This window comes from Argiope bruennichi, chromosome 9, assembly GCF_947563725.1.
Source record: "Argiope bruennichi chromosome 9, qqArgBrue1.1, whole genome shotgun sequence".
Lineage (NCBI taxonomy): Eukaryota > Metazoa > Arthropoda > Arachnida > Araneae > Araneidae > Argiope > Argiope bruennichi.
The window spans coordinates 62,124,083-62,136,922 of NC_079159.1; the positions used below are offsets into that span (position 1 = coordinate 62,124,083).

General features: G+C 23.6%; 1 protein-coding gene across 1 annotated transcript in view; it reads left to right on the forward strand.

Annotated features, from left to right (window-relative positions):
* The window catches only part of LOC129983778 (uncharacterized), a 41,391-nt gene that overhangs the window by 5,821 nt on the left and 22,730 nt on the right, over positions 1 to 12,840 (forward strand). The window contains exons 4-16 of the mRNA XM_056093407.1: positions 167 to 262; positions 1,406 to 1,536; positions 3,299 to 3,404; positions 4,249 to 4,366; positions 4,451 to 4,548; positions 4,665 to 4,748; positions 7,555 to 7,636; positions 8,456 to 8,557; positions 9,374 to 9,405; positions 9,532 to 9,625; positions 9,720 to 9,811; positions 10,727 to 10,807; positions 12,561 to 12,680. Of these exons, the coding sequence (XP_055949382.1) occupies positions 167 to 262; positions 1,406 to 1,536; positions 3,299 to 3,404; positions 4,249 to 4,366; positions 4,451 to 4,548; positions 4,665 to 4,748; positions 7,555 to 7,636; positions 8,456 to 8,557; positions 9,374 to 9,405; positions 9,532 to 9,625; positions 9,720 to 9,811; positions 10,727 to 10,807; positions 12,561 to 12,680 (1,236 nt within the window). The remainder of the gene's footprint in view (positions 1 to 166; positions 263 to 1,405; positions 1,537 to 3,298; positions 3,405 to 4,248; positions 4,367 to 4,450; positions 4,549 to 4,664; positions 4,749 to 7,554; positions 7,637 to 8,455; positions 8,558 to 9,373; positions 9,406 to 9,531; positions 9,626 to 9,719; positions 9,812 to 10,726; positions 10,808 to 12,560; positions 12,681 to 12,840) is intronic.

A 12,840-nucleotide genomic window follows, 5' to 3' on the forward strand; every position in this document is an offset into this window, starting at 1 on the left:
TGCTGTTTAAATTTTGTCCGAAATAAAATTAATTTGTTTTTAAACTTTTCTATTTACCAAAATTTTTCTATTGAAATGAAATGGTTCACAAAATGTTTTTGTATAAACTCATTTAGTAATGATAATTTTGGAAAACAAAAAGTTTCATAGATGGATTGTATTTTAGGTTGCAGAACGAGTGCTATATCATTGGGATGACTTCCCAATTGTTTTACCCCCTCCACTCACAGTCATCACTACTGAAAGTGATGGAAATAAGAAGGTAACTCATGAGAAATAAATACTGTTTGTTTTAAATATTCTTTGTTGGTATGCTAATTTTTTTTAATGCAGAAAATTTATGCTGCTTTATTGTAATTCAAATCCATTAGTATTTTACAAATAAAAAGATTTTAATATTCAAAATATTTATATTTGTCTACAAAAATGATTATATAAACTAAACAACTAAATGAAATATAATGTTGACATAAAAGTAATACAAAAAAAAAAAAAAACTTTTTGACTCTGAAAAACTTTGCCATGCACACACAGTGTTGTTGATATGGGCTTGCTTATAATGATTATACAAACTTGAAGCATTTCTTCTTGTTAATTACTTAACCTTTTCCGTTTTAACCACTATAAACATCAAAATATGTCATATATATTATTTTTTATCATGAATTTAAATCCTTTTTACTTTTGTTTGAGCGATTATAATGTTTTTTTATTAGGCATTATGTTGTTTAAGTCAAATTTCTGCAATTTACACCAAATTATCCTGCATATAATTTTAATTTATACTATTCAATTTATATATGTAGGTGATTGTATTATTCCAATAATTTAGAAACATCTTTATTAATTTTTTTTATTCACCCTTTTGCACTAATAATTATTTTTATATTTTATAAACTCTACTAAGAACACAACTTTAACTAGCCAGCTTTATGACATTCACATGATGTAGTGACAAATGGCTATTTTTGGTTTTTATATAAATAATAATAGCTGGGAAAAAATTGTGACAAGTTATCTAATATCAGCTTCCTAAATCCTCTGATTAATTGGTCACATTCCTTTGAAGGAACACATCATGATATTATCCTCAATAATTTCTGCTTCATTTATCTAATTATTTTATAATATTATTAATAATAAATTCATTACATTCTGTTTTTGATGAAATTATCCTTTAATTAATGCATAATTTTGAAATTGTGTGAAAAGTATGGAGGCATGAACTGTCATACCTCAATTTTTCTTTTCTCTTGGACACTAGTCTGTCTACTAATTACAATTGTTTTAAACAGCAAAAATACAGAACCATGTTTCCCTACTGTTTTTTATTTTTCGATTATTATTAATATTTCATTTATTATTACATTTATTAATATGCTTAATCTATAAATATTTCATATAGTCAAAACCTCTTATTGTACGAGATCTTTTTGTGGCACCTACATTTGAAGAACTGAATATTGTGTCATTAGATGCAAAAGGAGATCCTCAACCTTTGACAAAAAAGCAGTTGCAGAATGTGAAAGAAAATGGGTAATTGAAGTTTTCTTTATTTTATTTATTGGTATGTAGTAAACTACATATTTTAGATTTCGTTAGGAATTATAAAATTTTCTCTTTTAATTTGTTTATTTTAACTTTAAAAAAATTATTTTTATTTTGCAATTTTAAAAGTTAAAGTTTTAATATACTATTTGAGTTTGACCAATATTATGATATATGCTTTTCAGATTAGGAGATGATATTCTGATTATGTTAAATAACAATATTAAATATTTTTTATAAAAGGTTTATAAAATAATAATTCAAATGATTTCTGTAGTGAATAAGAAATTAAATTTCCATTACAATATTAATGTGAGGAATTGATTTACAAGGGTTTGAAAATAATCTTTCTCATTTTTTTTTTCTTCATATTAATGTCAACTAAATTGCATTTTTATAAAAATTTCGATTTGTGAGGTTTTGAAATCAAGTTGATAATATATGATTTTGTTTCAACTGTCACTTTTATGCTAAGAAATTATTGAAAATACTATAATTTATTGAAGATATAATTCATAATTCCTTTCCTAGAATATTGTAAGGATATTAAGAGGTTTTAGAGTTAAAATTTGTAAAATAATTATCTATTTTTTTTTAATTATGATTAATTTCTGTAAAATTTCTACTATATGAAAATTGATTTGACTGTTTTTTAACTATCCATAAATGTTGGAAAGGACATATATTCCATGTATTTAGATAAATGTGAAGCAAATTTGCGGTATATCTGCTATCAAATTTTCATCAGATTTGATACTTTGGATATTTTAATGCTTTATAATTATTTATAATTTCATTTTGAGGTGATATAGTAAGATTTTGAATGCAATATTGTATAAATTAGTGTTTTAGGTATTATAAAGCATATAATAAGGTTTTATAACCATGTGTGTATATGTTTGTTTATTGATTCATTCTTTATTTTATGTTCTGAATGAATACTTTGAAGCATTTTTTGTAGGTTTTTTTTTTTTTTTAATTCTGTAATAATTTGAAATCTTATAAATTTAATTTTTTAAAAAATGAGTTTGTTGTTTCAATATGAAACAACAATAATTTATTGAAACATAATTACACAGAGTAAGTAGATGAGAAAAATATATTTCTTTAAAAAAATTTTACTTTTGTTTAACATTTTTTTTACAAAATATTAAGCTAATATATGCTTATTGTTTGCCTGAAATAACCTTTCCAAAATAATTGCTATAATCTTATTATTAATTTACAATTTAAAGCAATGAAAAATTTTGAAGTATCCAATTCTTTGAAGATAAAAATGAGCTGTTTTTCTTAGTCCTCGTCTTTCAACTATTCATTAATTTTCACTTTCTTCAGTACTTAATTTTTTTTTGTTGTTCTTAAAGAATCACTGATGGGATGTTTGTAAATTTCCCATATCTCATAATTTAATTCAGTATTTCAAAAGTTCTTTTATTTTGGTTTAAGTTAATTAATTGGATGTTAAAAAAGGATAAAAGATGGACTGTGACAGTAATTGTTTACTGATTCCTATGTTTCTTTTATGTTTATGTTATCTCTTTTTGAAACCTTAATTATTGTATAATTATTTATTTTCAATATATTTCTTTGCAAAATCTCTGAAGTTCATCAATGTAAATTCTGTCTAAGTTGTCCTTTACAAAAAGTTCATTTACTTTGTATTTTCTTCAGTTCCTTTTTTCTCTAAGAAGTTTATTTGAATAAAAAAGTAGTAACAAAAGTAAAGACAATGAAATTTGTATTTGCGTAGGACTTTTGAAGTGGAAAGTATGAATTTTCCTGGACAAGTTCATAAATGGCAATTGAGTCAGCTATTACAGAAGGGAGTGCACAATATTCATGACACTCTTTTGCAGGTACTTTTATTCTAATGTCTTGAAGCTATATTGATGTCTCCATAAAATGTTCTTATTGTTATAATAGATATTTGCATACAAATCTATTAAAAGCAGTCTTACTGTAGGTAATTGCTATTATTTGTAAAAAGTAGTCAGTAATATTTTAAATAAAAAATTTTCATGACTTTAATATTTATCTGTTATTATTATTTTTTTTTTTGAAGAAATAAATAAAGATTCTTTTTAAAATATTTTTAAATCAAGTATAAATGGCTATATTACTTTTCTTATACAAATACTTTAGAAATTATTTTTCTTATATGCAGATCAAGTGTTGATATTTTTCCTACAGAAATTAATCAAGTTTCGTTTAAATTGGGAACAGTTATTTAATACATGCCAGTTTCTTTCTACTTATTACATAAGTAGATTCCTTTCATGTTTGGAGGGAAAAAAATCCTTTTGTAATATATGTTCTTTATAATTTGTTATATTGTTGTTTTATTTTGTCTAAATGCGAAACTTAGTAAATCAGATTATTCATATCTGTTATTTGAAATAGCTGTTAAAACCATTTCTTAAAATAATATATATATAAAATTCCTTATTCCTTTAGATGCATTTTCAGTTTATGTAGAATCTCTATTATAATAAAAATTTTGTAAATTTGTATTATAAAAAGCTACATTGTTTTTGTCTTTTGTTGCTAAATAATTGTTAAAATATAATAATTGTTATTTATCTTTATGTATTAGTGAATTAGTGTTATTAATGGAATTTCAGATAATAAATTGTAAAATTTTTACAATATTTTATATTATGCTATTCATATTAATTACCAAATTTTTTATTTTTCTTTTAGGATATAGCCCTCTCAGTTCATTTAATTGTTGTAACTGCTCGGAATAGGTTGATTTCTGATTTCTTCAGTGTATCACAGTCTGTACGTGCCTTCATTCATGGATTAGCTATTTTGTTAGGTAAATTGAGATTTAACATAAATGAACTTTAAATACAATTATATAGGAAATTCATTATGTTATTGAAACTTCATTTTTGTTTAGATGCTTTCATTGGTGTACCATCACTCTCTGCAAAGAATTTAGAGATTCGAATACAAGAAGAACGAAGCAAATATTTAGTAGCTGAACTTACTGTTCGGGTATGATAAATAATTTTCTTTTGTATTGAATTGCATTGCTTCTTTTAAATGAAAGAATGTTTATTTTGTGCTGCAATTAAGATTTATTTGATTATTTGATTATGTTTCTATTATAGCCAAATTTTGAAGATGACATCGACAATTTGTGCCAATTTGTTAAACATCAAATTCGAAAACAAACTGTGGAAAAATATTTATTTGTAAGTTGAACTTATTTGAATTTATCTGTAAGTTGAACTTATTTTTAATATTGCTTTATTTTCTGCATTCAAGAAATATATTTTCTGCTTGTTCAGTGATCTTTTTTATTTATTTATTCATTTTTCTATCTTTGTAATAAATTTGTTATTACAAGTACACTCTTTTTCAAAGAAATTAAATTGAAATGTTTATATATTGTAATATTGAACATACTCATTTCTGAATAAATTTAGTAAACTTTTAATTGTAACTTAACTGTTCCACAAATTATAAGAAGATAAATAAATGCAAAACTGTTAAGGAATTCAGAATTTATCTTTCAATTTATGTTTGCAATGGGTAAATTACAGCAAAATATAACAGCATCTCAAAATAATTTATCATAGCAAAAATAGAACTCAAAAGATCTAGGATAGAAAATAATAAGACTCAAAAGTGGATTTTGTCTTTTATAGCCTTGGATTAAAAAAATAAAAAAAGGTTTATGCAGATAAATATTTACTCAGTGCAGTCGACATTGATGGGTTTTTGATTAATTAGATTGGGCAGAAATCCACTTATCTTTTTAGATTCAAGATTTAATCCTATTGTCAAATAATTGTTAATGTTTAGTTAAAAAAAATACACATTTTTATAGCAATAAAATGTTAATATGACGGTGTATTTATTTATTGAATTATTAAATTCATTGATTCAAGTATAAGCAATTGCTTTCTATTAAAGAATATTGATCATTCACTAAATGATCATGCTACATTCCATGGGGCTAGTCTTGTAAATTAATAATTTTTGATTTTATATTTGTTTGAAATTTATTATTTCTTTAAAATCTTTCATAATAATACTTACATTTGTAAGCAAGGAAATCATTAACTAATAATTATGGTTAATTTTCCAATGATTTAATTAGTTTTTTGGTAATGCTTATTTAAAAAAAGTTAAAAAAATATTTTAGCAGTTATTGAAGTAAAAAGAATAGCTAAAATAAGTTATTAATATATTACAATTGAATAAATTAAGAATGTGAAATTAAAACAATCCATTTATTATTAAAAGGATTTTCTCATAATATGCATTGCATTGGGTTGCAAAATGCCTAAAAGTCACCATTGGGATGTGTCATCCCTTGTACATATCCTCCTGCAATAATGGAATTTCCATAGTAGCTACAGAAATTAAGTGAAAATTATGAAGTTCTGAATATATATAAAAAGCTACTGAAGAATATATGAGGGAAACTACATAAATGTTCTGAAAACACCCTCTTCCCAAATCTTTACACACTACAAAGTTGGTAATGAAAGAATTCTTAGTACACTTTACAAAAAAAAAAAAAAAAAAAAAAAAAAAAATGGATAATGGATAATTTGTCATTGCAAGAACCACTCCTCATAACATAAATAAATTTGGGAGTTTGTTGTGATGTAAAGCTGGGAAATGATGATTTAAAAAAACAACAATGCTTGCTATTTAATGCAAAAAAAAATTTATTTTCTAACAAATAATATTAATTTGTTTGATAAAAAAAATTGTGTTGTGTGATTTTTCAGATAAAATTATTTTACTTGTACATTTGATCAATAATAAATATCTGTTATATAATTTTGAATGATATTTGAAAATATTTTTAAATTAGTTAAAATATTTTGAAATATCTATTCTCCAATACTTTGTTTATACTACATAAAATGCAATACATCGATAAGAAATGCTATTGATGACTGGATAACCAATGTTGGTGGCTTTGCTTATTCCTATTTTTTTTAAGCAAATTAATTAATCCATTCTTAAAATTTCTTTATAAAGATAAAATAAAAATTAACCCTTGAAACCAGAAAGCCAAGAGAAGGGCACCACCATAATGACAGCAGGCATAGAGTTTACTGGGTTCACATCCATTTAGGAACCACTGCCAGTTTCTTCCTTTGATTCCCTTTTCTGGACATAATAACTAGAACATTACTAATTTAATTGAATTTGTTAATAAAGCTCTTACTAAGCCATTTGTGGTTATGCAATTAATTGTACAATCTAAAAGTTAAAAAAAAAATTGATTTACAAATAGAATTAAAGATGAGATTGCTTTTTAAATGTATGAAATAAAAGTATATTCATCTAGTAGACTTTCATGTTAATATATAAATGTATATATTTGAATAAAATGAGTTCCTTATCTGAGAAATGCAAATGTAAAACAATTTGTTTAGTATAATTTAATGTTTATTGAAACAAGTGTTCCAGCATCTTTTAGTTTTGAGATTAAATCTCACAGAGAGTTAAATAAACTATGACAATTAGTGATATTTTTTAATGAAAACTTTCATTTTATTATCTGCTATTTTATTCTACAATATATCATAATCCAACATAATGCATAATGAGGATTGTATAATTGAAAATTGGTTACAGATTATAATTAATTTTTCTTATCAATATTGGACAAAATGTTTGAAGGTTGAAAGTTGTATGAATCAAGATTTGTTTCCATGTTTTTATTGGTTGTTTTGTGGTAATTTATTTTAAATAAATAATGATTAATTTAATGTTGTATGCTGGCATTTAAGTTTTGTTTTTGAATTATTAAATTACCTATTACTGTTTCTTATCGTTAATCAAAGTGTATGGTTAATGTTTTTATTTAATTTTGCCAGTGTTTGGAATAAAATGTAATTGTGTTTCCAATGTAGTACTTAAAGTATCGATACTAACTTGCTAATCTTGAACTTTTGAATTATACCACAAATTCATTAATATATGTCAAATTTATATTTGAACCCATTTATATATATATGTATTCTTTAATAGGAGAATGAAAAAGCTCCACCCTTACCATATTTATTTCAAACACCAAAAGGCCATGAAATTGATTTACGATTGTTCAACAAAGGTATGTCTTTTTTTTTTATGAGCTATAATTTTTGTTTAAATTTTAATTAAATTCCTTACTTATTATAATTGCTTTCTTAAACCTTTAATATTCTATTTTCAGCTTCTTAATAATGATGCTCTTATGCTACTGGCATAGTTCTCATACACATCAGCCATATAACTGTTAAGACATCTCTCAAGTAGATATAAGTTTTTGCACCATGCTTTTGACGATTTAAAACTGATAGGAGTTTTTACTGAAATGAATAATAAAATTATTTAAACAATTATAATAAACGTTTCTGTAAACAATTATAATAAAGAATGTGCATCCACCCTATTTCGTTAGAGTCCTTTTAATTGCATTATTATTTAGAGTCTTACACAAAACTGATTTAAAAAAAAAAAATCCAATCTAGAATTTTTGCCTGCTGTAAATTCAGAATATTTCTGTGTGATTATATTAATTGAAGTATGTTTTTTTTTATTAATTCATTGTTAAAAGTGATATCATATAGGAAGACAAAGGTATCTAATGTTGCTGTTGTCATTGATTTAAATATAAATTTATTTTTCTGCATTGGCTAATATTTTTATTTCATTTGAATGAATATAATTAAAATTAAATCTCACTTCTGGTCATTAATGAGTCTGGATTAGGCCACTCTGAATACATGGCAGTTAGGCTCAACCTGTGTAAGTCTCCAATTCTATTTGCATATTTAGAGAATATGAATTTATCAAGTATCTTGTGTTCCACTATCTTAAATCCATTAAAAAAAGTCTCTGTTTAATATTTAGATGATATAATTTATTTTTAATTTTACTATTGTTTCAGAAATTATTCGCAAAGCTCTTCCAGTTATTGCAAGTATTTTAGAAAAAGAATCAAGAGGTTGGTTTCTTCCATTTAGAGAAAAAGTAATTGCTGACTTAAAAAGTAAGTTTTCTAATTTTTTTTATTATTAAGTAATTTTTATATTATTTAGATGGATTTAATTTGATTGGAAAGGAATAAAATTTGTATATTTATCTAAAAATGTTCTGAAAAAACAATGGTTCGTTTATAGGACTTATATACTTTTTATATGTTTATTCCTTAATTTTTCTTTGATTTCATTATTCATTTTATGCAAAAATATTTCTAAACAATTAGAATATAATTAAAACCAAAACAAAAAATAAACTTTATTTACAATTATGAAAGTACTGTTTTGTGTGATCCGAAATTTCATACTTCAGAATTGAATTGGATTATAATTACTTTCTATTTTAAATCAATTATTTAAAGAAATATAATAAAATTCAAGAAATTATATTTCCAAAATTTCATTTTGAATACTTTGTATTCCATCTTTCCTGTCATATGTATTCTTATGCTAAAAGGTTGCATTTCTGTAAGTACAATTGAAGAATTTTATGTGTGTGGTTTCAATACCATGTCTAATGCTTTTATTGTTAAATGAAACTAAAGTATTTTTACTGGTTTTAATTATTAATTTCTTAATTGCCATTCTTGTGAATGTTCACAAGAATTAACATTCAGTTCATGAAAAGGAAGGAAGAACATGGATTTCACATCGGTTTTAATAGTGCAATAAAAAATTAATAAGCTCCTTACATTTACAAATAGGAAAACTAATTTTATCAATTAAAAAGTGCTTTTGCATTTAAAATTATTAATAATTTTCTATAAATGCATATGACAATTTTAAAATTTCACATTAACATGTAATATTGTTTTTTATACTTTTAGATAAGAAAATTTCAGAAGAAGAGCTTGAAAGGGTATCTACTTTTTTTTTCTAGAATTATTCTGTTTTTATCTAGATTTACTGAAACTAGGCATTTTTCTTTTAATTTTCTTTTTCTTTTTTCTAATTTATATTAATTCACAACTATAATTGTTTACAGCTAGCAAATATTTTAATTTTGGATGAATATTTAAGAAGAGTATTTGCTGCAATTTTATCTCATCCCCAGATACAAGAATTGGGACCAGGAATAGGTAATTAAAAAATTTATCTTATATCTTACCTAATTATGCTTGATAAAATTCACTCATGAGCTAAAGTTTCTATTCGTATTTCTGCCCAATTTAGGTTCTCTGCTTGTAGAACAAGCCCAGGCAGTCATTTTAATGCACAGAGCAGTTGAGAATATGCATCGCCGTTTGAAAGAAACTCTTGCACAAGTACTGTTGTATTTCAAAATACAGAAATAGATCATGAATTTTTAATTGAATAATTTACTAGAATAAATATAATTTTTGCTTAAGATTGGTTTGAAAAATTTTATTTCTTATTATAATTAATAAATAAAATATAAGAATATTTAAAATATGGCTGTGTTTCATTTTGAAAGAAATTATGCCTAAAAATAATAAAGATATAATATATAAAATACATATGCAAAGTTTCTGCTTATACTTGAATTTATTGAAGCATTTAAAAAAAAACATTGAAGTACGCAATAAGGATTTTATTTGGTAATTAATTATCTCAACATTGGAGAGTAATTTGAAAATCTCTTTGAGTTAAATATTTCATTATTTTAAAGGATAAATTTCATTTTTAAGGGAAAAAAATACATAATCATGTTTGAATGTTTCACTAAAGCCAAAGCATTTTCCAGCAATTGATTGAAAGTTTAATAATACAATCTAATGGATAAAATTATAGACATTTATAAAGTTTTTGACTTTATTTCACTTAATAAATGTTATTTTAGATAAATTACTAGCGTGTACCTTTATAAATTGAATTTAAAGTTGAACTTATTGTAAGAAAAGATTAGAATTAGCACATTTATAAGAAAACAAATTGTGGACATACACATATTTGTGAAGTGTACTTTGGTTCATTTTTTAAAACCGTATTTTATTAAATTCTAGTTTTATTTTTTTAAAACTTTTTCGTTGTGTCGCATATTAAAGATGAGGCTGTTAGTAAATTAATGATTACTGAAATTTTTTGTCTTCAATTTTAGTTCTAATGTTTAAGCTGTGAAGTATTTAATTCTATTTTTTAAAAAGTGGCCTGAATATAAAATTTTATGTTACATATTATACGTATATAATTATGAGAAAGAAATCATTTGTGTTTTCCAGTTAAAACGTTGCCTTGAAGATTTATATCCTGTTTTATCCCGAGTTAAACCTTGGGTTCAAGAGAAATTAAAGATTGCTGAAGTAAGCATTCATGATTATTTTCATAAATCATGCTTCATAAAAAAAGTACAATAAATTTTTCTGAAGTTTTATTGTTTATATTGATTTATTTGTCTGTGCATTATTTTATGCATTTTATTTATTTTCATCGAAAGAATATTACTAAACAATCTTATAAAATGCAATATTTTTAATTTTTAGAATTGATACATTTTAAGCCTTTTTTTATAATTAAGTAATTTTCATTCCAAATTTATTTGATGACCTTAACTTTTTTTTCTTTGTCTTTTGCTTGCTCTTTTCTTTGAATAATTCTTTTCATTCTATAGAATTAAACTATTTATGTAGTTACAATTGTGAAATCATTATGAAAGCCCAAATCAAAGTTGATCTATCTTTGGAATTATTTATAGTTTGCAGAAATTATAGATGTAAAGAAAGGACATATTTGTTTTTCTTAAATCAAACACTTAGTTTTTTTTATACAATATCTCAAAGCAGCATTTTATCAATATGGATATATTTAAAATTATTTTAATATTGATGTTTCTAATTGATATATGTAGAGTTCTAAGTTAAAGATCCAGTGATACTTATTAATAGTTGATAAATTGATCAAAACTTGACAATAAAAAAAATTCTTTATTAATATTCACTTATGTTTATAAGAAAGATTTTGATTTCGGTTATATTGAACATTTCAGCATTTTACTATTTTTCAATCACTATTCTTAAGCTCCTATATAATCCTCCGCCCTAAAAAACATTCTTTAAACATTTTCATATAAATTAAGCAATCAAATGTCTTCAGAAAATAAATTATTAAAATTTTCATAAACAATTGAAATTTCTTGCATAATTGACCTTATTAAAAATAGCTATAGTTTGACAACTATAGCCATAATATTTTCAAAGCCATGATTAGGTTTTTAATTTTATTTAAAATTATTTGTTAAATGCTTCATCCCCCCTTTGGAATTTTTGGTGAACTAAAAAAACATTTCATTTCTCAATTTTTTTTTAAAGCTTCATCTAATATGTAAGGTAGTAAGGTTTTTTTAATAGGAAAAATAAGTTTTACAATCTATAAAATATAGCAGATTTCTTTTATATTAGTTAATGCTACTGTTATTATAGTTTAATAGATTATATGGTTGAATGATTACAAAGTATTTACTTTAATATTGATACTAGATATTTCTTCAAATTATTTAGTATTCATATTGATACTAGATATTAATTCAAAGTATTTACTAGTCATAATGATACTAGATATTTTTTCAAAGTATTTGTTAGTCATATTGATGCTAGATATTTCTTCACAAAATAATGTAGTAGAAAAATCTTTCTCAGTCTCTTATTTATTAAAATGAGATACAATATCCTGTGCTACAATTAGTTAAAATTTAATTTCTGATGATATCAACTGATTATAGATACTAATTCTAACAGCAGATAATTTATAATAGTAATTCTGTTTTTATTCTATTATAAATTTACTAAGATTCATATCCTGTTAGTAGCAAAAGAGCACATTAGCATCTGAGTAATTGTAGTGGAAATTTAAGGAAAAACTATAATAAGAAGAGCAATTGAACAGAGATATACATAATGCATAATGATATATACATCACATAATTTTATATAACGAAGATATACATCACATAATTTTCTGATGATTGCTGAAAAGAAAGTGACATAATTCAGTATACTATAATTTATAAATGCTTTTAAATACTTGGAAAAAAACTAGAAAATGCTTTGTTTAATGTAGGAAGATTTTATTCTGGACCATCGCTGGGATGCACATGAAGAAGCACTTGCTCTATGTAGGCAAAGCCATCTAGAACAGACCTCTTATTTCTTGCAGAGAGATTTGTCTTTCATGAGAGAGGTTTGTATTGTATTTGTTCATGCATAGGATAAACAGATAACTGGTTCTATACTTTTTTCCCTAAATATATTAAATTTGTATATTTTAATATAATTTATTTTGTATCAAACATTTTTATAATTGCATTGTTGTATGAAGATTATATGGATATAGATCAAGA